A 27,568-nucleotide genomic window follows, 5' to 3' on the forward strand; every position below is an offset into this window, starting at 1 on the left:
ACCCGCGAGACCCGCGGACAACCCGTACCCGCCGGGCAGGTATCTGACCCCCGTGGGTACGGGTACGGGTAAGCTCCCGGACACCCGGGGGTTTACCCCTGCAATTCACTAATAGTATTATTACAGTTCAACGTGCAAGGAGGAGGGCTGCCAGCACGCATACCTGGCTGCCAAACGCACGTGCACGCAAACAAGCAAGCAGGACAGAGGGCAGGCACACGCGCGACGACGACACGCACGGCGACGATGAGCGTGCAGGGCGAATGCCCAGCACGCTAACACAACCAATGAACTGCATATGCACGAGGAAAGAACGGGCGAGGGCAACTTGTGAAGGGCAGTGGGCGAGAATGAGCCCGCGGCAGCGGGCAGGGCCAGTGCACGGCAAGACTAGGCGGGCGCGAGGGTGAGTGAGCGGGGAGGAAGGCCGGACAGTAGGGATGGGCGAGTGGTGAGGGGGGCCAGCGACCGGCGGGCACAGACGCAGTCGTGCCGCATTCGCAGAGCCACGCAGGATGTCCCTTATCCCGCGGCCCTGCGCCTTTGGTGGAGGAAACTAGATTAGTCTGCGCTGTCGAAGTACAAACGACTATGATACTCATGTAATGTACACCGATTCGTAGAATTGATACAATTTTATCAATGTTTTGGCCCATATCGCTTGTTCGACACCAAGACAGATAATACTATATCATGTACAGCCCCTCAATGGCATTCTCAGTAATCCCTCGCTCATTCTAACAATACTGGGCAATGTATTGATTGTTAGCTATGTTCCGTAGAATGTGTCTACGTTATCTTTGTTCTGCGCAATATTCATAACTTCTCACGAATTTCCAAAAGGGGGTTTTCCCGATGTACATGATACATCGCGGGATGTATGAGTCGCGGGACGGATGATACATCGGACTTCGAGACGCGATGTATGAGTCGCGGGATAGTTCATACATGAGGTGTCCGGGGCAATGTATGAGCTATACATTGCGGGACGGGTGATACATCGGACGCTGAGACGCGATGGATGAGTCGCGGGACAATTTATACATGAGGCGTCCGGGGCGATGTATGAGCCATACATCGCGGGAGGGTTTATACATCAGACGTCTGCGGTGCGATGCATGAGTCATACACCGCGGGACAATCTATACATCAGACAGATGTATGAGTTATGCATCAAGGCTTGCTGCCGCTGGCCATCTGCAGTCACAGCACTCATGTATGAGTCCTGGACTACAACAACAGTATATTTATGTATAGGAACGCCCTTTACGCCTGAGCGAGAGGCCTGGTACTTGACTGTGCCGCCCTCATCCCTGATATGCTTCGCCAAGCCGGGTTCACGCAGATAAGCGTTGAGCCCACGTTGATCCCGCTGGGTAGCAACGGAGGAGAGCTCGCCGCTGACGCTCGCAAGAACTGGATGGGCGCCTTTCGCGGAGTGAAGACTCCTGTACTCAAGGCTGGGGGTTTCGGGCATGTCGGTTCGGAAGCAGATTTCGATTTGATGATGGACAAGATGGAGAACGAGTGGCAGACCTCGCCGAACGCAGAATTACAGAACAATGTCATATGCGCGCGCAAGCCAGCGTGACGGACGTCAGTAGCTAGAATCAATGTAATATCAGTAGCCTGAGTATGCATTGGGCTGCAGTATTTCACATCGTAATGACTCCCAAAATCATGGGAATGCCAAGGACAACTCCCCGATGAGTGACATCCCGGTAGCACGATAGCTATCCTCGGTGAAACCCAGTGACGGAGCAGGATCTACAAAAGTCAACAACTGCGGCGACTGCGAATTCCACGTAGGCCATTGTATGTTGGCGAGATAGCTGACATTCGCTGGGACGTCTGGCGGTGCATTGGGATTCAGATTGTAGGCAAAGTTGCATCTTTGTCAGTTAAAGTGACTCTATTTTGATTCATTAATGTATTTTTTTCTGTATTAACTTGATTCAAAAATGTATCCATGTTGAGTCAGTATTAATACACTGGCCAATCCATGTCCCGAATTGGGTGACTTTAATGCAGTGATGACTTAATACACTTTTGATACACTGACTAAGCCACCTGACTCAGATCTCTTAATACACTTGTAAGACACCTGTAAGACACTCCTTAGCCATTGTCTAAGTTGCATGTTACACCATTAAAACAAATAGATACAGTCCTACTGCATACATATATGTGGTCCTGAGTCACTGGATTAAGTAAAATCAAGGGAGATTGGATTTTAAAAAAAAGGGCACAAGTGGGGTTTGAACCCCAGACATCAGCAAAGGTCACATAATCACACAATTAACTCGGACACCAGCATCACTAACCACTACACCATAGGTCTGTTAGAATCTAGGTAACACAATGTGATATGACACAATGCTGGAATGCTGGACTTAGACATATTTTGGATGCTGGCACAGGGTGCCCTGTATCAGTGGTGACTTAACCAGGTGCATTAGAGGTGACTTAACCAGGTGTATTAGAGGTGAATCAACATAGTGTATGAGTGCTAGCCAGACAGGTGACTCAATAGTGACTTAACCAACAATGGATGCTAGATGTCAAATTTGTCAGGTCAAAGGTTAAAGTCACTATTGAGTCACATAGTGTATTAATGTTAGCCAGACAGGTGACTCAATAGTGACTTTAACCTTTGACCTGACAAATTTGACATCTAGCATCCATTGTTGGTTAAGTCACTATTGAGTCACCTGTCTGGCTAGCACTCATACACTATGTTGATTCACCTCTAATACACCTGGTTAAGTCACCTCTAATGCACCTGGTTAAGTCACCACTGATACAGGGCACCCTGTGCCAGCATCCAAAATATGTCTAAGTCCAGCATTCCAGCATTGTGTCATATCACATTGTGTTACCTAGATTCTAACAGACCTATGGTGTAGTGGTTAGTGATGCTGGTGTCCGAGTTAATTGTGTGATTATGTGACCTTTGCTGATGTCTGGGGTTCAAACCCCACTTGTGCCCTTTTTTTTAAAATCCAATCTCCCTTGATTTTACTTAATCCAGTGACTCAGGACCACATATATGTATGCAGTAGGACTGTATCTATTTGTTTTAATGGTGTAACATGCAACTTAGACAATGGCTAAGGAGTGTCTTACAGGTGTCTTACAAGTGTATTAAGAGATCTGAGTCAGGTGGCTTAGTCAGTGTATCAAAAGTGTATTAAGTCATCACTGCATTAAAGTCACCCAATTCGGGACATGGATTGGCCAGTGTATTAATACTGACTCAACATGGATACATTTTTGAATCAAGTTAATACAGAAAAAAATACATTAATGAATCAAAATAGAGTCACTTTAACTGACATCACTGAAAGTTGACTGCACGATCACGTTCAGTACGGTGTCGCTTGAAATGGAACTGGACACCCACTCAGTGCGTCGGCTCCGATGTAATCGCCCACACCGAAGAACTCCACAAGATCAGTGGAATGATATGAACCGAGGTATGGCGTCGATTTGTCCCGCTTATACACTGTAGAAGTGTTAGCAAGACTCTCGAACATTCGAGACAATAGCTTACAGAAGCCCCAAGTACTGCACTGAGGCGTTACAGTCATCTGGAATAAGCGGCGTGGCGCCTGGAACTCCCAATCGCCTTGGAAAGCCGCGAGACGCTTGTACTGAGCCCTGACGAGACGAGGCGTGAGCTCGGGATTACACTGGTCATTGCTCTGCGGTCCCTACGTCAGATTGTATGCGTCTCCGGTCCCAAATGGCGAACCCTGGCTCACAATCAATGTCAGCAATTGCACTCAGGCCGCGAAGAAACGGTCTCACAAGAGCGAAATCACTGGGATAATCCTGAGAGATTGCTGTTATCTGTGAATTAGATGCGACTGGGATGTAACTAGCTGTATTCAGCTTCTTTCTGAGACACGTGCTCATACGCTCTCACTTCGTTTGCACGTATTCGGCAAATTCAGCGTCAGTCCTAGGATGTGTTCGTTAGTTAGCAGAGGTGCATTAGTGTTAACTTTTGTGGTACGACATACGTAATGTTGGTGTTTCCTAGGGAGAAAACGGTTCCCTCGTCGTCACAATCTCCAGAGACAGTTGGAACCTATTTCGAAGTCAAATAGTGATACATGGTGGCTGCTACATATGCATTACCTGAGCCCAATTGCCCATTGCGATGGACCGTTGAGGGTTGCGCGAGAATAGATCGTAGTCCAGCCTTGGCTGCCATGCCAGATTGAGGTTTGTGTAGTTGTATAAACCCGGAGTCGTGTTTATGGCATCCATCAACGTGTCCAATGGCACCTGTCGGAGACAGTCCAGCGTGTTGAGCTGGGCTGTGCACCCGGTGTACTGCACCAGCTGATCGTAGAACGGCTGACCAGCTGAGACGTCCCGAAGAGCATAAGGTGAACCCGATTCCTGGAGAGAATGATCATGTATGTACTCCACGCAATTGAACGACGTAATGCCTACCATGAAGGCACCGCGAAAGAGTCCGTTTGTGTTCCCATGATTTATCACAAGATGCAAACCTACGGATAACGCTCCTGCGCTTTCTCCCCAGCTCATGACGATCATGAGGTTAGCAAGCCCGAAGATTGGGACAACTAGTATACTCTCACTCACATAATGACTTTAGTGGAATCGCCGCCAAAATGTGTGATGTACTTCTGAACCCATTCCATGGCGAACCGCTCTAGGAGATAATTGCACTTCGTCAACAGTCTAATGCCAAAATTGGAGAGTACATACGATCTCTCAATCCGACGTTTGTTGCTTTAGCGGATTGCACTTCTGTACTTGCCAGGAACCCGAATGCTATACACGCGAGAACGTGAATTGCGAATAAGCTTCGACGCAGGGTAGTGCACTGAAAGTAAACAGTGCCATACCGTTCAATCGATAATTTGCAGAGACAAAGATGACCGGTTCATTGAGAGCAAGGGAGCGCTCCACCAATGGTCTGCCGTCGTGGAGGGATGTGTCCCCTGTCTCGAAACCACCTAAATACAGAGGTGCGGCGCTGAGCTTTCCGGCCGATATTTGATCGCAGAATACACTGCGTACCCCCGTAGATCCACTGATCAGCGGTTTAGATCATCAGCATGATCATCGAACATATAGGATCATACAATGTGTAGGACCTACAAACAGTACCGGTAGCTTCTGAGTTGAAGGAATGGTGGACGGCTTGATGACATTCACGAAGAGACCTATATACGCCAGTGCATCCTTGCATATCAGCTTCCTACTAGTAGTGCTCAGACAAGACCGTCATGCGTACGTACAGTCTTCGGATACATTCAGCGGGGGGGCTTGGGGAATGGGGAATGGCAACACATTCGGTATAGCTGATGCTTGTTGAGGACACGCCGCTCCGTAGTTCGTTGCTAACTGAATTTCGGATAGCTGTTGAGGCGCCTGAGGGAGTGCAAAGCGCAGAGCGCCCAAACTTGGTAGAAGGGCACAAGGTTCGGTTAGACTCCAGACACAAGTCGAGCAGCGTATGCGTCACTCACGGAGGCTGTGCATATGGAATGCCTAAGAAAGATGTTACACTCCCGTTGACTACCCCTTCGAATTGACCATATGGAAGAGTCACGAGAGACGAGGACGTTTGCGCTGAGTGTACGCCCGAGACAATCGAGAAGGTTGTGACAACCAGCAGATGGAACAGCATGATCAAACCGGTAGGGATAATGTATGGTAGTGGTCTCTCTCTTGTCGCTCGAGTCCGAAATGTTGATATATGCTAGAATCCAGCAATTCTGGCGCCAACTTAGGACGCCTGGTTGCCCAATGCTGCACCTCTCTCTTAGGTCATCATCACAGTGAACGCCGCAAGTATGTTAGCGGGCGCACTATTACCCAATGTAACCAGGCACAGGAGGACATCGTAACCGCGGATGTTCGATAGATGCCCCACATTCCTGTGTCATCAATGGTTTCATGAGACGTATTTCCGAGCGCGCCGACTCACCGACTCAGAGCAACGACATACATAGCCTCATGGTCAACATAAACCCAGAACGGACATGAAGTTTGCCGGCGCTCGGCCTTTACAAGACTCTGTTTCACTGAGGAGGAGGGAAAAAAGTGAGCGTAGTGGACAAGTGTTAACCACATGCAACACCAACAGGGATCCGGTGCATCGCTGCTTCGTAAGCATTGCTGCCGCGGAGGAGGAGGAGGAGGAGGGGTCCATTTAGCCACCGGCCGAAGTAGCGGACGGGCGTCCCGGCGTCTTGACGGTGACAGCGCTCACTAGGTACACCATCCGAGTTAGCGTCAGTGAGAGTCGTGGGTTACGTCGTTCAAGAGACAAGTGATAACCATACATTTGGCAGAGCTCGACGTGGTTTCATGATCATGATGAGTTGAATTACAGTGCAGCTGTCACTTCGTAGTGCTGGCGCTCCTGCGTACCGGCGGTAGTACAGGCTTCCAAGGCACCGCCTTGAATCAGGTCCAGTGAATGAGTCAATGTACATGGTTCGGTAAGATGGTCAAGGCAGCAGCTGTAGACTTGCCTCGGACTCCTGCAGTTCGCGAGTTGTTCGCGAGTCGTCACGCTCACGTGAGCGATCGTCACACGGTTGTCCAACGGTTGTCCGACCGCAACCTAAGTAGATACGATCGCCTCTGTCCCCGAGTGCGATGACTCATGAATTCATTCACTGCTCATGCCATACTTGGCTTTCAGTCCGTCGAGATAGGACCTCCTTCCCATAAATGAACCACGCTTCTAGGCCGTTCTGATCAAATGTGCCATCGTGTATTCCGTAAGTTTCATTTTCTTCTACTACTTGGTTCAAGATTCGCTCAGTCACCGTACAGCGTGTATCACCGAACGGAAAGCTTTCTATCTTTCTGAATAAACTCGTGCAGCTGAGCTTTCCGCGATCTAAATCGTGCACAGGATGCCTGTGACGACGGCCCAGTTGCCCAGCTGTGACAGACCTGGTAAGTTCTGCTGTCACTTTACCCCGGTCCCGTCCATGTCAGATTACGAACAACGCAGCGCATGCGAATGCTACTTTTGCCTGTACTCATCAACACGTCACCCAGACCCTCGGCCGACCCTCGGCCATAAGTAGTTGCATCGCGGCGATGGAAGTTGAGCGCATTCCTGTCGTATAGCCTTCCGGCTGCAATTGAACCTTGCCTGTGACACCGGTGACGTGCAAAGCATCCACATGATACATCGCGACGGTCAGCTACGCGCCATTCTACTCCTCCTACTGCCCGTCACTGTCTACCGTCTGTCGCCCTTTCATCTGCCCCACAAGTACCTGGGCACCCCTCCTTGGCAGGCTCACGGAGTTCCGCGGCATGTTCATCGCCGTGGCCGGCACACAACATCTCAACGTCAAGAGAACGTATGCAAGATACGGTCCTATTGTGCACTTGGATAAACTCTCTTGTGCGCAGTTCCCTGTAGCTCCTCTGACATGGTCCGACAGGCTCGAATGTACTGTCCATAGTGGACATTGATTGCTTCCCTCCATACTCAGCGTGTCACGCGGCCCCAGTACGCCTTGTCCACCTCGTTCCCCTCGATAAGCTCGACCTGACGGTACACAGTGCGGGATGGGCACCGCATCTTGAGCAAGCGGGACCAGCGCACTGCCGGTAATTATGAACGGTAACCTCATCCTGACCTCATCAGCGCGCCCCCAACACACAGGTGCATGCGAAGGCGCTCAAGGTCTGGAACCGCGCATTCACCACCGCATCCGTGAAGAAGTACGAGCCGGTCGTGATTCATCGGGTAGCCCAGTTGGTTGACGAGCCGAGGGCGCGCTGTGCCGTGAATCCTCGAGGGCTGTGCTGTGAGCACTGACAAGGTTGCCGGGTGCTAGGGACGTCCGATCAGACGTATCTTCGGCTTTCCGGACTTCGTGTTCACGCGGCTTGAGTCGTCAATTGGCTTTCACGGAAGTTTACTGGGGACTCCAAATCTTTCCCTAAACTCCATCAAAACAACGTAAACGCAAACCGCAGAATGTGTATACGCGTCGATCGTAGAACGCACGGATGGGCCGCGAAGCACGAGCGCTGAATACAGAATGCGCACACAAACCGCAGAACGCGCACATGAACCGCAGAACACGCACATCGCACGCAAACCACAGAATACGCACACGAGCCCGGGCAGAACACACAAGCTGACTTCGAGAGAGCGCACGGTGGCACGCGGCGCTACTGGGCTTTCGATCACATGCGATAGTGTGAGGAAACGGGCTCGTCGGCGCGTTGGCGCGGGTGAGCGTAGCGTTGGCGAGGTCGGTAACACGCGGGAAGTCGAACGTCGGGCGCGGAGGTGAGTAGTCAAGCGTCCTCCATTCGAGAACGAACATAGACGGAATCGAGCGAACAATCGTGTAAAATGTAAGCGAGATGAGTAAGAGAATAAAGAAGCTGTAGCACAGGTTACCACTCGTGTGCCACTCCGAGAACAGCCATGAACGGAATAGGAAGGAGTCTAGAATGAGCTGGAGGCGAGTCAGAAAAGAGAATATAAAAGGAACACAATATGTTTATTCGTACGAAGGAGGAGGAGAGGGGTCCATTTAAGCGTCGGGCGCTCGTGCGATGTATCCAGGCGCTTAATACGCATCCCTTAAGATAGCCTCCTACACGGATCATGGCACGGTACCACGAGCTAGTTGCAGACATATACGTACCTATGTAGCACTGGTAACTTTTTGGACATCCTTTGTGACTCCGCAAAAGAGCGAGATCGCTCTGGTGGGGATCTCATACACGCAAGGACTCTACACATTTCCTGTGCGTCGCAGGTACTTTTTCGTTCATTAAATGCAGCTATAATGAACAGCAACTTGAGGAGCTGTGCGTTCCTTCGTAACGCGCACACAGTATACTATGAATGGGAGTTCATTGACGTAATGTGCTAATGCTACGGCTGGTGAGGCTATTGACGGTGAACATCATCGATTCGGTGACTGCGCCATTACTCTCAACGGACAATCAATTCACACTCGGTTCACGGACACAACACTTATGCTTCCGTGGGTAGCATGCATTATGGTCAGCAGGGGATAAGAGCGACGAGTATACTTGTGTACGAGGAGATAGAGACGAATTTGAAGTAGTTTAATTGCGCCCGCTCGTGAGACGTAAAGAGCTGTACGCTGGTCGATTCCAACCTGTGCACAGCGATGTAGTTAGACGACTAGGGACCTGCGCCGTCCACATAGGCATAAATATCAGGAAGTATTATACATTCAATCGCATGGGATACGTGGTACGTGGCCCTTTGCATTGCAGAATCAGACGTGACTGAGTCTACTTGGAATCCATTTCGATCTCCTCAAATACAAGGATTGTCGTCGCTTGTCGGCCGACTTGTGGGTTTCCGCGCGTTCGCGGACCTGCGTCATATTTGGACCAGTTGCGTCTTGAGCCATACTCCATCTCTTTGATTGTGAGGAAGAGGCGGTAACTCAGAATACCGTCCAGTGCCCATGTCACCCTACATGTTGTTATATGATCCGCCGCACCACGGTAGACGTTACATTGGTACTCACGGAGGCATGAGTGTTGTATCTGCGGCCTAAACGCACGTTAATATCCAACTGAGATAACAACGTAAGAGACTTACTGAACCGAATACACTCGACAGTAATCGCGATAGTCGTAACACTAGCGGCAATTATAACAGGGCTCGTGAATAAGAAGGACAGTGTGACTCACGGAGGAACGCCTAGGTATGGATGTCTATCAGATATGATCGCAAAGAGCGGAAAGGAACCCGCGACGCACAAGGAACGTGTAGAATCCCTGCTTGTACAGGATCCCTACTATGGCGGTCTCTTGTCTGCGTGGAGTCATCAGCGTGCTCCAAGCCACCAGTGCGAGCGCGATCAGATCGAACGCCACCTGCGGAGAAGGGTAATTGAAGATGCCTCCATCCATAACACAGGTTATAGAACACATACCATCGGTGCCCATGACCCGACGAAGTACCAAGACTTCTTAGTAAACATGCATGTCTCGATGAAAGCTTGGATTCCGTGGAGCTCCGCATACTGAACCTCAGCTGCAAGCACGACCTCCGCGTTAGCTGCGCGCAGGGAGAGCTGTGATGTTGTGCCCTACACAGTATCTGTCTCAGCAGGAATACGTCCGATATGATGGTTGCGATCATGCATATGACGAAAGCTCCTCCAAGTACATAGCTCACAAACCTACGGTTGTCCCATAGTCGATACAAGCGGAAGAGAATATAGGCTGTCGCCCACAAGTCAGCATACAGGTCAAACGTGACATGGGCTCGTAGAACGCTTACAATGTACTGATGCATTGCTGACGAAACCATAGACCACGGCAAATATCGTGAAGGAGATACAACTGTGAAGGATGTTAACGAGCTCCGTGCGAAGTGTACTGTTCTCGCCTTACCTCTGAGATTCAATACATCAATGACCATTTAAGCAGTTCATGGGTCGGTGAGACCATAAGCTCACCTGCTTGTCTAAGGGGGCAAATCCGCTCATGACTGATATAAATAACACGCTCAGATGGTCAAAGTCCAGTTTCGAGTACATCACGGTGTTACGTACCAACTGCAAAATACAGGAGACCCGCCTCCCTAAGATATACGTCGAAAAGAACGCATACCGCCAGGAAGAGGGGTGGCTGATGCCATACATATTGAATTTCCTTCGGCAGGTTGAGGAAGTGGTCGTACAGCGCGAGCGTAATCGCAGTACCTGGGTCGTCGTCACAACATCAGCTAGGCTGCGTGAGGAGACGATCACTCTCACCTGAGAGGTATCTAGTTGCCTCCAAGGACCGAAAGTCGCTCATGGACACCGACATGGCGATCTCTTGGGCACAGGTAGAGGATCCTACGGCGACTAAATCAGTTGCTTAAGTAGACGTACTCTGAGTCCGAGTCTGCGAAGCGCCGTTCCGTGAGGGAGTGAAATGTTATGCTGCATGCGGTGCGTTATTGACAACATCTGCACGCCATCATGCTGATTGAATGCAAGTGAATGTTCGCTAGTCAAGCGTCTTCTACAGCTGGTACTAAGTTGTTCGAGTAGGGGAAGGAAGACCAATGTCACGTCGACGTCAGCGCTCGCCCGGTAGGCGTCACAAGGGCGTGACAGAGGCTGATGCGGTTTGCGCTGATGCAATATTGTATGTACACGAGTGGACGAACCAAGCTGCCTCTTACACTCCGAGAAACCCTATGACTGTCCACACGAGTACACGGCAATGCGCTTTCCAAGATTCGGGGATCGTTTTGACTTTGATATTAATTCTCCAATGTTGAATGGCAATACTTGCTGACTCCGCCTCGCATGATGACAGTGCCAGTGGCACGGAGGACGTGCTCTACGTCTGAGTTTGCTCCCAAAACTATTGGTGCAGGATACCAGCTGTGACGTCCTCAACAGCGCCGAGCGATAGTAAAGTCATTCCGATAACACTTTCTTGCCGCATCATCAGGTCGAAGGCTTCGCGCGTCGTGCTCACTGCATTCTGTCGCAGTTGTGCTCAGAGGTGGCCGAAACAGCATGACAACTTACGTCCACACTGGCTCTTGACCCTTGATACATCACAAAAATTGAGCCACTATCAGCTGCGTGGCGCAAGTAAGCCAGGTACCATCGACACGTACTACTCATACTTCGAATTTCCAGTAAGGCGACTGCCATTATGCCGTATTCAAATACGTCATCCTCCGGACTGTTACTCCACAAGTGCTATGTATGGTCCTGTATCATCGGGACTAGACGGTAAAGATGGACTCCTCCATCTGATAGGGCGTGGGTATGAGACGCTGCCGCCGCTGCGCGATCACTATACACATCGCAATTTTTGTAGTGACAGCGATGACCCTTTCGCCAGTCCCGAGGCTTGAGGCCTTGAGGCGTGAGGACGGACTCCGGTACGTCAACAGTAATCTAATGGTGGTTAATCTTGGACTTTAGGTTCAAGGACTCTCCGCACTGACACAAGGTTCAGCATGCGATGTGGAGTACACAACTACAGCACCAGTGACATCGGAAGGACCATATGGCGGTGACCAGGCTGCTCAGGCCTTAGGAAACAAGACGCCTAGTAATATGCTCGCTCAAGCTCCACGAACGCAGTCAAGAGTAGATGTTGTAACTCAAGACTGGACTGCGATCATACAGTGTAAACAGATGCCCTTCACGTTGATCATATCTTCCGACATGCGCCACAAACCTTCCGCTATACCGTACGACTGTTCCCATCTCTCTAAAAACGCACGGTCATCGGGCAGGGCCTGTCGCATAAGCGCTGCTATATGGCCCAGTCGTCCATCCGTGACTGATTTATGATACATAATTTGGGGACCGAGCGCAGGATCGTATCATAGCGCGGTTGGTTGCATCGCAAACAAGCACAAGACAAGCAGAAGACCCAAACTCTGGTGAGCCTCCTAATGTCGAGCTCCGATAGGAAACGTCAGATTTGGCTGCAGTCGGCTGCCTATTCACAGGGCGTACGCATCGGAGAAGCTTTGCTCCGACTTGTTCGTGCGCTGGACCTATCGCTACATATGATTGAGTCTATACTTGTCCTCCTCAGGATACGGTAGTAGGGACACATACTAGTATGCACCAAGCATCCAGCGGTCTAAAGCCGGTGCGCCGATAGGGTGCTCCGCCCCACACGTCCGGAGCACTTTGAACTTGTACAAATATGGTTAGATGTGACTGAACAGTCTCAATTTGCTTGCCTGATTGTTGAAATTGTATGCCACTGGGGCTCCTCGGCGAAGCTCTATCGGTCCAAGTTCTGTCATTCGCCGTGATGGACTCATCGTCGGAATGAACTGATAGCAGCGAGGCGTACGTAACCTAACTTATCGAACCCCCGAAGTGTTTGACTTGGCCGTTGACAATGCTTCTGATAGATCGAACGCGGGGACATGTGGGCGATTTCTAGTCTGCCCTGACGACGAACGCAGAAAATTGCCAAGGGACTTCAATACCAAGATCAAGGCGCTGTTACAGTGATCACATTACGCTCCATGAGACAGTACTATACGAAGAGAATAAGCCGTGGCAGACTGGAGGAGGAGGAGGGGTACAGACAGGGTGCGATCTCGAAGTATGCGGGCGATTCAGACATACGCTGACTGACTGGGCCGTATTGCGTAATACCAACAAGGTTCGCGGGTAGGTGGATTACGTAAGAGTAACGCGGTCGACGGACGTGACATGTGAACTGAATCTGAAGATCTGAAGGTCCGAGCGGCAATGTTTGAACGTTCAAATTCGCATATGTGACCTCCTCCTCGCTTCTGCCTTCCATCTGTGCTTCGTAGCGCCGCAATGCAGAGATAACGTTCAGCCATAACGCCGCCGCGAGAGACGACTCGCACGCAACCACAACCGCCTCGTGCGATTTCGCGGCGAAGCACGCGGCGGGAATGCGCGTGTACACTGCCAGTGGGTACGGAACAGGTGTGTCCTAATATTGCCTCCTCCGTACAGCATGTTGACGTCTTCCTGTCGGCAATATTTCAAGTACCAGATGTACAGCCCAAATCTTTTCGGAATGTGGGCACGTTCCTCGTTTCACTGAAGATATTACTAAGGTCAAGGACTGGGGCGCTTCAGTAGTGCTTACAAGGTTCAACTTGCATCTGCCGCACTGTCCTTCCGGTTGATGATGCACAGCATCGGTGCGCAAATTCGAAACGTCTCACCCGATTGTTCTCTGTCACGGTATGCTACTTACTGCATTGCTCACATGTGATGCTCCGCAGTATAGCCTCTGTCCCGGACCGCCCGATGTTTGCTTTGGCACCATAGACGAACTCAGCCCTGGGAAAGGGTTTCCACCTCCGCTCGAGCCTAAACCTGTACTGTATCCCGTATATATCCCGACATGCCTGCTCCGGGCGGGCTCTAACTGCGACCATTGTGCGCGCCTGCGCAGTCCATGAACATGTCCGCAACCTCCGGCAGGCCTTCATCCGAGGTCGAACAAGCACTGAAAGGCGAATACGCACCACCGGAGGCAATGGACATCGAGGATGTCCCACAATCCGTGATCAATGTGCCCGACGGCGGCGTTCAAGCATGGCTCTCTGTACTTGGAGGGTATGGCTCTCTCTGGTAGCGTGTTACATGACTTATGCATCTGACCGTTCATCTAAAGGTTTATAGTCTGCACGACTACATTCGGCTATTCCAACTCGTTCGGGGTATACCAGGACTACTACGTCCTAGCAGGCGCGTCGTCCCCGTCAAATATCAGCTGGATTGGGTCAATACAAGTGCGCACGCAATTCCATTGGTTTCCCAGTCACTCATTGTTCCCATACCAGCTGTTCTTTATGTTCTTCATGGGTCTACCAGCGGGTAAGCTCTTTGACCAGGGCTATTTCCATCAAGTCGTTGGTTTCGGCAGCCTTCTTTACGTCTTCTGGTTCGTCGCCTGTCTCACTCCTGTTCCCAGTGGCGGCATCTAAGCCACCTACAGCATGTTTATGCTTTCGATCGCGGACCCGCACAAATACTACCAACTTGTGCTCTCGCAGGGTGTCGGTATGGGCATCGGGAGTGGCCTAATGCTTGTCCCCGCCATTTCTGTTCAAACACATCACTGGCGCTTACGTCGCTCGCTAGCGATGGGCATTGTCATGACCGGTGAGTAGTTCACCCGCACTGCTCTATCACATTATTCCTCATAACAATACGACTGACGCAACTTTTCTGTTGACAGGCTCCGGTGTCGGCGGAGTGATTTACCCCATTATGCTCAACAGGCTCGTGACAGGCAGTGCAGGCTTCGCCTGGGGCGTGCGTGCGACCGCATTCCTCACCCTCGGCCTGCTCGCTATCGCCAATGCTATCATGACGACTCGCCTGCCAAACGCTAGGCAACGAGGACCGGGTACCAAACCCGACATGAAGGCAATCATGACGGATGGTCCCTACTGGCTGTATGTGTTGGGGTGCGTAGCCGAGACCTCTGGAGTACTGAAGGGAGTTCTGAGACCTGCCGGTCATGTAGGCTGTTTCTGGTTCTCTGGGGAATGTTCTTCCCTTGTGAGTAGGCGCGGCAGGTGCAACGTACTCAACCAACCTAACGTTGGTGACGCAGACTTCTATCTCCAACTCTGGGTCAACCTGCACGGCCTCCCCGGTAATCTTGCGTTTTACACAGTAAGTTCAATGCCACTTGTACGCTGCTTGTCATAAACACATAGAACAGATCGCCATCCTCAATGCTGCTTCAATCTTCGGACGCACCCTCCCGAACATGCTCGCGGATCGCATCGGGCCGTTTAACGTTCTCGGCCCCGTCGCACTGATCACCAGCGCGCTCGTGCTCGCGATGTTCGGGGTGAAGTCCACCGGGGCTGTCGTTATTTTCTCGATATTGTACGGGTTCTTCTCGGGAGCCAGTGCGTCCTACATCTCCCGCCCTTCCAATGCCCGTCTCATATGCGTCCACAGTGATCTCATTGATGCCGCCGGCAGCGGCGACGCTCGCAAACGGACTCCATGAGATTGGGTGTGTTCCTTTCCATTGTGCTCGAGGTTGCGGGATTAACATCGGGACAGAATTCGCCTCGGGATAGGGTACTTCGTGAGCTCGTTTGCCATGCTCACTGGGACACCCATCGCCGGCGCGCTCTTTGACGACGGCGACCAGTGGTACAAACCGATCGTGTTCTGTACTGTGAGTCGTTTGTATTCGTTGAAGCCTACAGAATGTTCGCTGACTACAGTCCTGTAGATAATCATGTTTGCTGGAGCGGCATGCATTGCGACAGCCCGGAGCTTGGTGGCTCGTCGGAAAAGGACGCAGCGGGTCTAGATGGCCTCGCCCCAAGCACACAAATAGTAGTGTAATGTAGATCCATCGTATTTAAGTCTGCAATTTCGTGCAGCATACATACAAGTGCGCCCTTCGGACGCCGTATACTAAGCCAGCGACGTCATTCAATGGGTTTACGAGCATCGCAAACCCGTGGCTTCGCCACGGGTTTACGGGGCGATTTTTTCATTCTATGCTTCATGTAACTTTTAAGATTTCATACTTATGCAATGCCAGACCTGGGCTTCGCCTCAGGTCTGGCGGCAGTTCTTTCATTCAGTGCTTTGTGTCACTATGAAGGTTATATTCTTGGGCATTGCCGACCCGTGGCGAAGCCACGGGTCTTGCAGGCAATTTTAAAATTCAATGCTTCATGTAACTATATTGTAATAAATGCTTTGGCATGCCAGCCTGCGGCTTCGCCACAGGCTGGCAGCATACCCGTTAGTCAATGCTTTGTGTACCTACTGGAATAGATGCTCTGGCATGCCAGCCTGTGGCGGAGCCACAGGCTGGCGGCGTACCCGGTACTCAATGCTACATGTTACTCCTTTGAACTGCAGTGCGGAGGGCGCCCGAGGGCATATCCTGGTGTGTATATTGGTTCCCGTTATGTACTTACCTCCTCGCACCCGCCACGATGCCTCGGGAACACCTCAAGAAATTTCCCAATGGGTTTCTCAAGTTTCCCGGGGACACCTCGGGCGAGGATACACTGGTGAGCGGAGGGCGCCCGAGAGCAGCTTTCCTGTCAACATTACCTCCCGTCATCATGCCCGTTGCCCATCACACACGCCGCGACGCCTCGGGAAACCCGCTGAAATGTCCTGACTTGCCGAAGGGGTTTCCCGTTCAAGGTCCCGCCGCTCCTTTCGCGCGCGTCGGGGACGCGTCGGGCAGGGACCGCGCAAGCGCCGGGGAAGCGGAAGGCGCCGGGCCCGTTAGAGTGGTAAGGATTGGGCGCACATGGTTTGCCACGCGGCCAACGTGCGCTCCATGTGGCTTTCTCGTGGCTTTTTCGCGCCACATTGACCCCGACCTCCCATTCTTTTATGATGTTTCTGTGACAGTGCTACGGACGACAGCAAGATCTAAACAATACGTTCCGTAATCTTAGAATCATTATCGACTCGGACATGTAGTTAGTATGTCACGCGCGGAGGCTCAAAGTCATAGGACAGCAAGTCTCGGGGCATGTCGCTGCATGGAGGTTAGGCTATCTCCCATTACACGTCCAGGCGCGCACCGGAAGCGTATGATGCACGCTGTGCGTGGATAAGTCCACCGGCGTCGGAACTAGGGGATCCATCCTCTATAGGTCCATGCAGATAATTTGCCAATCCTACGATACATCTGAGTCTGCACAGAAGCGGTACACTATCTTCTCTCCGCTGACCTTACCATCCCGCATGTATTGCAGACCCTCCGGTATTGCTTGCATACCACCCTCCCAGAACTTGATACGGTTTGGGACGACTAATCCATCCCGCACGAGATCTGCCATCTTTTTCAAGAAACTAGCGATTTGCGCCCTGTCTTTTGGCTGTGCTGCATATTGCGCCTGTGGACCGAGCACAAACGGGCGACCCAGTGCGGTGTAGACGAGTGTCGCTGTGACATGTCAGCCGAGACTCCACAATCGTACGCAGTGTCTGATGACGTACGGATGAACTCGACATCCTTCCGAAGCTTCTTCGCTTTGAAGGTAGGCGGGAACATGAGGATCAGTTTCCCGCCGCTGGCTCCCATTGCGCGTGCACAGAGCTGCTGCGTGTCCTTCGTACTCTGGGTATCAATCGCGTAACGTACGCTGTCTCCAGTCGCCCGCTTGATGGTCGCCACAACGTCAGGGTCGTTGTAGTCGTAGACAGCATCTGCACCTAGAGATTTGACGAGTTCGAAGTTGTGCGGAGATGCCGTGGTAACCACCTTGTATCCGGAGAGGTGTGCGAGCTGTATGGCGTATTGGCCAACAGAAGCTGACGAAAGAAGAACAGTAAGATTTTAGGGCCACGTATGCGCGCAACAGCTTTACACACAGCTCCCTCCATAGATCAGCACCCATTCCGAACCATCCGCTCTGTCGGGTGGCTCTACAAGCCCTAAACGTTGCGGATGGTATAGACACTGGGCTGCGGTGCAGACTCTGGGACACGTATTCGTGCATTAGTTAGAAGAGCACAGTCTGCATATGACGTACCCGCCATTCATGGTTGCAGCCTGTTCGTGGCTGAGAACTCCCTGTGGCACGGTCCACACGAGCTCTGCAGGTGCTTTCACGTATTCTGCGAAGGCACCGCTGTCAACGAACGTCCCGCCCATCGCAAAGCCTGCGACGTGTTCGCCGAGACCGGGTTTCTCCACGTTCTTGCCCCTCTGTACGACCTGTCCAGACCAATCGCAGCCGACAATAGTGCCAACGTTCTGACTGCTGTCGATGACTGCCAGCGGACGGTTCGCTCAATACCGGTATGAGAGACTAGGGCTGAACTCGCACATTTCCAATCTGAAGGGTTCTGTGCAACAGCAACCACCCTTACGAGGACATCGTTATCATCTATCAAGGGGATGGGATGGTCTTGTATCGCAAATGTTCTACCCTGTCGGAGGTCGCGTTAGTGCTGTGTTCGTCACACGGGCAACGTGTGTGACGACGTGGCTCACCTCACGAATAACGACGGCTTGCATGTATTGGCGAGACGCGAGCTCCATCATTAGGACTAGTAACAAGATCACCCAGACTATCTAGTAGGTGGCCGTCTTATACTCAATGCACGGCGCCAGCAGGTAATGCCACAGAACAACAGATAAGGTTCGAGGTCCGGCCGGGGAATGTAGTCCTTGTGTAGGGACCGCTTCGACTTCGACGTGGTATAGAATACTATGCCTTAATAGGCACAGCTCTACGTCAAGATGGACCTGTAGACACGTATATGCCTATTTGTGAGTCTACGGAGTCGCCTACAAGAATCCCGGACATTCAAGTTTCATGGGTACGCAGAAGGCAACTGTAGAGACGGTCGCCGAATGCTCGCGCTCCATTTCCTGTCACATCAGTGATGGGAAGGTCGGATGATCGTGCGCGACTCATCTCGCACAATCAAGGACAGTCGCGAGCACTGCAATGCGAGCCAGAGGTCACATCGACGACCGAGATCCGTACAGTTATGGTGCCACATTACACCCGCGACTCCGGCGTCCTGCGCTCCGAGGCTAATGGACTTGCTGTGCGTCTTTGTACGGTCTCCATCATGGTACGCCGTACATCTGTCCGAATTGCTACAACGCTATCCTTGCCCTGATCTAGATCCAGGATCAACACCGTCGTCCACGTGCACAATATGTCAATAATAGTGAGATACTGTACAGTGTTTTCACTCCGCCGCCTTCTCTTGATCGGGCGACTGCTACTTAGAGGCTAAGCAGAACCTAACTTAGTACTCGCAGACCCCATGCTAGCGCTTTCTATTGGATGAAGGCGTAGCAAACTCTATGGAAGAGATAAGTTATCGGAACGCTGAGGCTGTCACGGTGTATCTGAGCGATGGCCTGAGTGTACTTACCATTCGCTCCCCGTCTTCCGGCGGTCTGTCGGAGCTTGACAGACCGGTGATACGTGGCGTGATTCTGGGACATCGTGGGTCAGTGCGCTCTATCGGTATTAGTGGCGAAGAGAATTATACCGGACGAAGAGCTCGACCACAGCCTGACGCATCATTCGGCAATCGCAGGGTATGATCCAACCCACAGGAGCGATGTGACAGGAGGAGGAGGAGGAATCCATTTTAGCCACCGACCGCAGGTGCACGTGCGCCCCACGGTATCTTGACAGAATATTTACTACATGCGTGACTGTGTGACTGTGACGATGATGCGCTCTAGTACCTGCCGCTGTAACTGCGCTGTAATGTTCCTCGATGACCGGTCTTCCTGCGTTGCTTCGTTGCTGATCATCCCTACCGAAACACGCGGTCTTTCCTCACAGCCGTGAGAGGTGGTATTTTGATGACTCAGCAAAAGCCAGAGCGTCACTCATCCCGGTACGAACGCCCCTGGCTCATCACGGCCGCCGTAAGCACATCACTGAATGCCAGGCCATACTGACGGACTTTCCATTTGGTATGTTAAGCACAGCTTCGAAGCGGCATACCAATGTGGTTCCAGCCGTCGAACCTAGCCGCGTGGGCCACGGATGTACTAGTCTGTGCAACAGATCTCCAAAGCGGGACCCCGGCCCCTCCCTACGTCGATGGGCGAGCTCTAAGTATATGAGTATCATGAGGGCGTTTGTCCACATCGATCACCTTAGCCCCGCCCTCCAGCCTGTGCTCTTGAGCCCTGAGTGATAGACCCTACGAGAGAACGGTGTCCTACTGCGTGATGCTTTCGAATAGTCCTGTGGCCATCGCCCTCGTGAGTGTTTCTATGATCATCGTGAAATCTATTGCACTGACAGAATCTCACTTTGCACAGGTCGGTATTGCTGCGGAGCTACCGAGCGGGGATTGGAGCAAATCGAACCTTGATTACAGTTCGTTTTATGACTTTCTCTTGCAAGGCGGACAGGCGTACGAGAGCATACCTCTAGACCGTTTCAATGTACACAAGTGAGCTTCCCAACATAACTATCCGTGAGGCTACTGAGAACATTTCCAGGCTCAAGGGAACTGCGTCTGGTCAGTTGGCGGCCGACACGGGCGCGTTTCTCAAAGACATAGGCCTGTTCGATCCGGTCGAGTTCGGTGTCACGAACAAGGATATCAGAATGATGAGCGTAGGCACAAGGAAGCTGATAGAAGCGACATTCCTTGCCCTGCTCGACTCCGGCATTGACTACCGGGGGCGTGATATCGGTTGCTACATGTCGGCTGTGGCCCACGACATGACTTCAGTGTCGGGACATGTAAGCCAATGCCTGTCGGAGTACATTTCATGTCCTAAGTTTGACACCATCAGGATGATGCCGAGGTTCGCGGGTCATTCTCAAGTGGTCCGGCGATGGTCGCGAACCGCGTCTCTTATCATCTCGATCTTCGTGGTCCGACCATACCGCTTGATACGGCATGCAGCTCAACGCTTCACGCCACTCATCTAGCTGTCCAAGCGCTACGGGCTGGGGAGTGCGAAGCGGCTGTTGTTGGGGGCTGCCAGGTCAATCATAGGTCAGTCTGCTCACAGGGATTATGTTACATCCCTAGCATGACGGTTGATGTCTGGGACTCAGGTTCGCGGAGTGGTTAACATACACCCAAGGAGGTGTCCTGTCCCCCGATGGTAAATGCAAGCCATTTGATGCGACTGCGAACGGGTAATATTCATTATTAAATTCCATGACGCGTGCTCAACACATTCTAGATTCGGACGAGGCGAAGCCACAGTCTCCATTGTTCTCAAGCCACTCGACGCGGCGCTCCGTGATCGAGATCGAATTTATGCTACAGTATGCCATGTGTTGTTTCAGTCTTACGTTGCCACTGATGCGGTAAGTGTAGATCCTTGGAACCAGCATCAACTCCTCAGGCTCGCTTGCCCCAGTGAACGCACCAGTCGCATCAGCGCAACAGAGAGCTATGCTGCGTGCCTTCGCTGAGGCACGGCGATCTCCCCGGGACGTTGATTTCATCGAGCTGCATGCGACTGGTACGTCAGGTATTCGTCCGATGTACTCGCCTTACCTTGTCCGTCAGGCACGGCGTCCGGAGACCCAACGGAGGCCAACTGGGTCGGCGTACAATTCAAGAGAGACTCGGAGCTGCTCGTCGGGAGCGTGAAGGGCAACATTGGGTATGTCTCATTTGTCAAACTCATGTCTTATGTGTTCACGTTCTGCGCAGGCATACCGAAATCACAGCGTTCCTCGCGTCTCTATGTAAGGTCTGCCATATCATAGAATACGGCGTCATCCCCCCTACTGTCAACCTCACCGTCCCAAATCCGGCCATTCGATGGGCAGACCACAACATGCGTGTGCCTGTCACCCCGGAAAAGCTCAGTATCCGGTCCTCCTCTGGACGTGCCCTCATTGCAATGTCGAGCTCCGGAATCGGTGGTGCGAATGGCCACTGCGTCATCGAAGCTCATGCTCCCAATACGGACGCCGTAGCGCGACTTTGGTCCTGCGATAGGTCAATAATCCCGTTGCTCCTGATCGCAGGCGGCCTGTCACCGCGCTCTGCCTCTGCTGTCGGCGAATCGCTCAAGACTATCCTAGCTGACCGAGATCGTGCCTGTATTGGCCGTATCCTCGGCCGACGATCACGATCAATGCTGTGGAAAGCCTACTCTGTCTCTCCCGATGGGCAGATCCCCCTCTTCGCGGAACCCGTGCTTACGCCGAAGGCTGCGCCGGAGGTCGTGTTCGTTTTCTCCGGACAGGGCCCACAACACTGGAACAGTTAGTGCTCCCTCACATCTCACATCACTTTCGCGCTTGCTGACCTGTACTTACAGTGGGCCGCGAGTTGTTCAGGACTTGCGTGCCGTTCCATGACACCGTCGTAGAGCTTGACGCAATATTTACTGAGGTGACCGGCAGGTCTCTGACTACAGACATCGGCCTCTTCGACGACTCCGGCGTACCCGACAGTCTGGGTGACATCTGGCCGATCTCCATCACACTTCCCGCGCTGACCATTCTGCAAATTGCGCTCGTCGACACTCTGGCTGCCGTCGGCGTGAAGCCGGATGTAGTGGTCGGTCACTCTGCAGGCGAGACCGCAGTGCTGTACGCGTCGGGCGCAGCCACAAAGGCGATGGCGGTCGAACTTTCGATTGCGAGAGGTCAAGCGATGGAGGTACTGGAGGCACACGACGGAGCCATGGCGGCCGTGGCCTGCTCTGCTGCGCGGGCGAAAGAGCTCATTGCTGAGGTGATTGCGGAGCTCGGGCCTGCTGCCCTGGAAGTTGGTTGTTACAACGCGCCGAACGCCGTCACATTGTCCGGCTCAACGAAGCATATTGTATATGCTGTGGGCCTAGCTAAGGCATCTGGGATCCTCGCGACGCAACTGCGGACGCGTACACCTGTCCATTCGTCAATGGTGACGCTTTGTCAGAGGGAGTATGAACAACGGGTAGGAGAGGTGTTCAATAAATACGCTGTGGGGCTCACGAAGGTCGAAACATTTTCGACGCTCACCGGTGACGCGCTCAGCACGCCATACGACGCTCGCTATTTCTGGGATAATACGCTCGGACCAGTCATGTTCGATTCTGCTATGATAGCTATCCGTTCTCGGCACCCGCAGGCAATATTCGTCGAAATTGGACCCCATCCGGTACTCTCAGGATATATCACCGCGAATCTCGGACAGCCAGCAACAGTACTCACTCCGCTGAAACGAGCCAGGTCCTCAGTGGCCGGCGAACTCGTACCACTCATGGACTTCATTGGGCGGTTGGTCTGCGCGGGCTACTCAACAGTGGATATGGATGTGCTTTATGGTACTGCGATTAGCCAAGGAACGGTCATTCCGCCATATCCATTGGCCCGGAAGGAGGTCCCATACGTAGCTCCGACATTCGAGATCGCTCGACAAAGACAGGCGCGTCGAGGTCCACTGAACTACCCTCAATTGCGGATCAACGTTCATACCCATCCTGGTCTAGCAGACCACGTCATCATGAACGAACCGATCATGCCTGCGGCTGGTTTCCTGGAGATGGTTTGTCCTGTCATATCGTTATTACTATGACGACTCAACATGATACACAACCCTGCAGGCACTCGAGTTCGGGGCGAAAAGGCTGTGGGATGTGCAATTCCATTCAATATTGTCCCTCGCGTCAGAACGACCCACGCCCATTGACGTGGCGCTAGACGGTCCCAAGTGGAGTGTCCGCAGTGCAGCCGTTGCGGAATTCACAAGTACATGGCCCCCAACAGTAAGTACACGTGTCTATACTGCACAGCGGAGACTTGACATGCTAGGTAGTATCATCGCGTGCATACGACGGGATATCTCTCCATGGATAACGAGGTGTATACAGATACGCCTGTGCTGCCCCTCGACGATATACGTGCTCGGCTAAAGAAAATGGAGATGAAAGGTTTCTACAGCGGCCTCGATTTGTTTACAAACTATGGGCCTACCTACAGGAGAGTGCTGTCTTGCTATCATGGACTCACCTCATCAGGGCGAGAGGAATTTCTGGTAGAAATCCGCGGCGCAGGGAACGATCTGGATAAGTAGGTGATGTCTACCAAGTGTGCTCAGAGAAACCTGACAGCTTTCATGTAGCGTCTCAGACTACCGACTACACCCGGCCATACTTGATGCTGCTCTCCATATTGCTGTACACCCGACAATCACCGGTGCGCTCAGCCAGGGACGCTATTACCTGCCGTCGAAATTGGGCACAATGATCATCCACGATGCCCTTGCACAAGGTATCCCTGAGAAACTCTACGCGCACGGTGTATTCGTCAAATGGACCCCAGGTTCATATTTTACATGCCTATGTCGTTCGCTGTGAACTGATGACACTCCATAGAGGCACTCACATATAACTTCACACTCACGAACGAGGCCGGCTTGCCGCTATGCACAATCGAGGGACTGGAGGTGGCCGCTCATGGGAAAACGCCACTGCTAGTGCAGAACCGATATGAGATTGTGTACCAACGACTTGATATCGGCCTCTCAGGAGCTTTTGAGACAAGCGGTGACGGAACTGCCTTCGAAACAGACGCGAGTATCGATGCGGTATGTAGAAGGCATACGGTATCATCACGTCACACACTAACGGAAGTATATCACAGTCATCTCAAACTGGATCGTCACCGTTGCGGGTCCTCCATTACCACCGAGGCGAGGAGCTGAATCATCAACAAACAATTCGCTATCTCGATCCTTCGGACAAGCTCTCGGTCTGTTTCGTTGCATCAGCAGGCAGGGACGGTGATGCTGTCCTCGGTTTCACGAGGTCTCTCCGCAAAGAGCACCCGTCATGGCGAGTGTATTGCATAGTCTTTACCTCGTCATGGCCAATCGCTCAGCAAGAGGCGGCAGCGCGGTATCTTTGTACCATTCCACTGGCGGAGGAAGAAATGTTGATAGAAGCCAACGGGGCGGTAACCGTAGCAAGGGTTGTCCCGTCCATTGCTCCTAGGCGGACCACGACTTTCGATCCTGAGGCCCCGTGGGTATATCAAGGCTCTACCTTCTCGCAAGTGTCCAAACCGACGGTACCACCCAATCATGTTCTCGTCCGCATCATGGGCGTATCTTCGAACATGTCTTCGTGCTGGGCATTCGTTGGATACGTGGATGGTTCACCCAGCATTTACCTTGGCGTCACACTCAGCCCGCTGACCAACTACGTCGTCGCGCATCGTGGCAGCTTGCTGCAGCTGACAGGTATTCAGAGTCTCGGCCATGGCCCTCGTGTGCTTGCTGCTATCATTGCCGTCCTGGCCGTTGGACCTGCCAATTATAACGACCCCCAGCGATTGAAGGACACGTGTATCTTAGTGACACACTCGGATACTACGATCGGACGCAGTCTATGCCAACTTTACGAGGGCCGTGGCTTCCACATAGCACGCCTTTCATCGCAGGCTAGCGTGTCAAAGATCAGGGCTGCGCTCTCACAGCGACCGAAATTCATCGTTTCCGGGAGGGAGAAGACGATGGACATCGACATCGACGAGACCGTAACCCGACTGCAAACAGGAAGGGTATTTCAGTGGGACGACCCGGGCACGGGGATGGCTCATGTGCTTACAAATGACCCATGGACAATCGGCGATGCACTGAAGCTCGCGCTGCTGGACATCGTACACGCAGACTCAAACGAAGCGCTCATTCCTCCGATTCGAGCGCTCAATGTAGTACCCCCGGCGGAAGTCCCGCTGCAGACTACCATCTTCCACCCAGAGAAGGCGTATATGCTGATAGGAGGCATCGGAGGTTTTGGCCCGCACCTCGCCAGGTGGATGTATGAGGTGCGGATCTACTTATGATTTCTACCGGGAGACATTGTTGACGTATTACAGAACGGAGCGCGTGAACTCATCCTGACTTCCCGCTCAGGAACAGCTACTCTTGTGCCCAAAAACGACTACACGGCTTTGCGGCTCTTGGCGTATCTCCGCTCAAGAAAGGATCTGGTACTGCGAACAGAAGCCGTCGACGCGTCATCAGTCGAGCAGACCAAGGACTTGGTGGCTTCAATCAAGAAGCCGCTTGGCGGATGCATGATCCTCACTGCCGTCCTGATCGACCGTACTTTCCTGACGCAGACTCCGGATACATTCGAAGCACCCTTCAACGCAAAAGTGGGCGCATTTGATGCTCTCGAGAGGGCCATCGACATAGACACGTTGGATTTCATGATTGCCTATTCGTCTGTCGCAGGGATGTTGGGGAATGCTGGACAGACGAATTACTCCAGGTATGAAGCTGCGTTGATCGCCCATCATCGTGCTCATATCATTTCAGCGCGAACACCGCATTGACAGGGCTGACGAGACGCTACAAGAAAGCCGCGACCATGATCCCACCAATGATACTTACTGGCACATTCCTCACCGTGTCTGCTACGGACAGTGTGCAATGGTCGCGCTTTAGGCACTTGCATGCTTGGGCTATGACAGGCGAAGGTGAGTCGGCAGTGAATAGACTGATATACACTCATATCGACATGAAAACCGGACCACAGAGGTCTGCGAAAGGATCGGCGACATGCTGCTGAAGCTTCGTGAAGGCCCCCTGTGGCAGTATATTCCCGACTTCGACTGGAATATCGTTCGCAAGTATAATGGGCCCTCCCCACTCTTCGATCACCTCGCAGTCCAAGCCTCGTCCTCAGAGACACAAAGTGCGTTAGAAAGCAAGTCGGACCGCGACCTGTGTGACATTATCTGCGACTTACTCGACATCGACCACGAAGACCTGTCCCCAGATGTGCCGCTCACGACTTACGGTCTGGACTCGCTGTCAGCCACAGCATTATCACATGCCCTGGAACCGTACCTCCCAATCTCGCAGCTTCAGCTTCTGGCCGACGTCACGCTGGCTGACCTAGAGGCGCGTTGTGAGGCGTCAAACGACAGGAGTGACCATTACATATGTCGCCACCGAACTGGACGTACCTACACAGACATAGATAGAAGATAAGCCTACGGTCGGGCTGAATAGCGGCGCAGGGTAGGCTAAATCCTGCCTCGACACCAAGGACGACGTCTAGGCAGAAACCCGTAGCGATAGCGAAGCTGTGTTTGTGAAGGTCGATACAGGGCATGATGAACTGGGTGTATGCATCGACTTATGTGCTTGAATGGCATTGCTTATGTGCATCAGCAAAACCCGGGAAATCCGGTATGCCCTGGGATCGTTGGCCAGGATTCTAGCCATGCCTTACGACTGCGCTCTTCGCGCTGGTAGTGGACATAGCGAAATGAATGAAGTGGCATGACATCGCATGCCACGGCCCAGACGCGATACGAATCATTATGGCATTTAGGGTCACGGCATTGAGATATGGCCAGTAGACTCATTCATCAAGTCGTCGTAGGTCAGTTCACGACCACCTCGCTTGACGGATGCAGGAAGCTCTGTGTAAGGGTAGCGCCGTAGGCGCCGGGCTACATCGCACGAGCGCCCGACGCTCGTCCGAATATACATATTGTTTTCCTTTTATATTCTCTTTTCTGACTCACCTCCGGCTCGTTCTAGACTCCTTCCTAATCCGTTCATGGCTGTTCTCGGAGTGGCACCCGAGTGGTAACCTGTGC

General features: G+C 52.4%; 5 protein-coding genes across 5 annotated transcripts; 2 read left to right on the top strand and 3 right to left on the bottom strand.

Annotated features, from left to right (window-relative positions):
- Positions 1–1,678: 1,678 nt before the first annotated feature.
- On the bottom strand, positions 1,679–5,671 carry C8Q71DRAFT_701737 (sterol esterase; the record flags this gene model as incomplete). Its single annotated transcript, XM_047920203.1, has 14 exons — positions 1,679–1,892; positions 3,400–3,505; positions 3,554–3,660; positions 3,718–3,755; positions 3,811–3,880; positions 4,026–4,093; positions 4,144–4,410; positions 4,465–4,555; positions 4,618–4,687; positions 4,744–4,809; positions 4,884–4,994; positions 5,136–5,204; positions 5,280–5,443; positions 5,511–5,671. 14 exons carry the CDS (start codon positions 5,669–5,671, stop codon positions 1,679–1,681), a joined length of 1,602 nt encoding a protein of 533 aa, XP_047782454.1.
- A 3,505-nt stretch (positions 5,672–9,176) lies between these two features.
- On the bottom strand, positions 9,177–11,060 carry C8Q71DRAFT_742696 (uncharacterized protein). Its single transcript, XM_047922860.1, has 11 exons — positions 10,782–11,060; positions 10,578–10,727; positions 10,482–10,513; positions 10,304–10,367; positions 10,114–10,245; positions 9,954–10,054; positions 9,778–9,894; positions 9,709–9,718; positions 9,617–9,657; positions 9,543–9,568; positions 9,177–9,487 (listed from the first exon to the last, which is right to left on the bottom strand). The coding sequence occupies exons 1-11, from the start codon at positions 10,834–10,836 to the stop codon at positions 9,301–9,303; spliced, it is 915 nt and encodes a 304-aa protein (XP_047782455.1). The 5' UTR covers positions 10,837–11,060; the 3' UTR covers positions 9,177–9,300.
- A 2,965-nt stretch (positions 11,061–14,025) lies between these two features.
- On the top strand, positions 14,026–15,831 carry C8Q71DRAFT_702227 (major facilitator superfamily domain-containing protein; the record flags this gene model as incomplete). The annotated part of the gene is made up of 11 exons (XM_047920237.1): positions 14,026–14,105; positions 14,164–14,281; positions 14,333–14,433; positions 14,488–14,654; positions 14,731–14,962; positions 15,022–15,056; positions 15,112–15,173; positions 15,223–15,415; positions 15,468–15,525; positions 15,576–15,693; positions 15,751–15,831. 11 exons carry the CDS (start codon positions 14,026–14,028, stop codon positions 15,829–15,831), a joined length of 1,245 nt encoding a protein of 414 aa, XP_047782456.1.
- Positions 15,832–17,173: 1,342 nt separating this feature from the next.
- C8Q71DRAFT_794954 (GroES-like protein) lies at positions 17,174–18,546 on the bottom strand (the record flags this gene model as incomplete). The annotated part of the gene is made up of 6 exons (XM_047925575.1): positions 17,174–17,442; positions 17,496–17,810; positions 17,871–17,977; positions 18,032–18,272; positions 18,329–18,431; positions 18,496–18,546. The coding sequence occupies 6 exons, from the start codon at positions 18,544–18,546 to the stop codon at positions 17,174–17,176; spliced, it is 1,086 nt and encodes a 361-aa protein (XP_047782457.1).
- Positions 18,547–19,728: 1,182 nt separating this feature from the next.
- Positions 19,729–27,162, top strand: C8Q71DRAFT_742711 (ketoacyl-synt-domain-containing protein). Its single transcript, XM_047922861.1, has 19 exons — positions 19,729–19,902; positions 19,961–20,244; positions 20,305–20,438; positions 20,488–20,734; positions 20,788–20,993; positions 21,056–21,139; positions 21,187–21,271; positions 21,324–21,471; positions 21,519–21,615; positions 21,666–22,225; positions 22,282–23,495; positions 23,554–23,715; positions 23,766–24,019; positions 24,072–24,271; positions 24,325–24,536; positions 24,593–25,777; positions 25,829–26,226; positions 26,274–26,434; positions 26,494–27,162. Exons 2-19 carry the CDS (start codon positions 20,212–20,214, stop codon positions 26,949–26,951), a joined length of 5,838 nt encoding a protein of 1,945 aa, XP_047782458.1. The 5' UTR covers positions 19,729–19,902; positions 19,961–20,211; the 3' UTR covers positions 26,952–27,162.
- The last annotated feature ends 406 nt before the right edge of the window (positions 27,163–27,568 follow it).

The sequence above is a fragment of the Rhodofomes roseus genome (assembly GCF_022264815.1).
Source record: "Rhodofomes roseus strain CIRM-BRFM 1785 chromosome Unknown C8Q71scaffold_4, whole genome shotgun sequence".
In the NCBI taxonomy this organism is placed as follows: Eukaryota; Fungi; Basidiomycota; class Agaricomycetes; order Polyporales; family Fomitopsidaceae; genus Rhodofomes; species Rhodofomes roseus.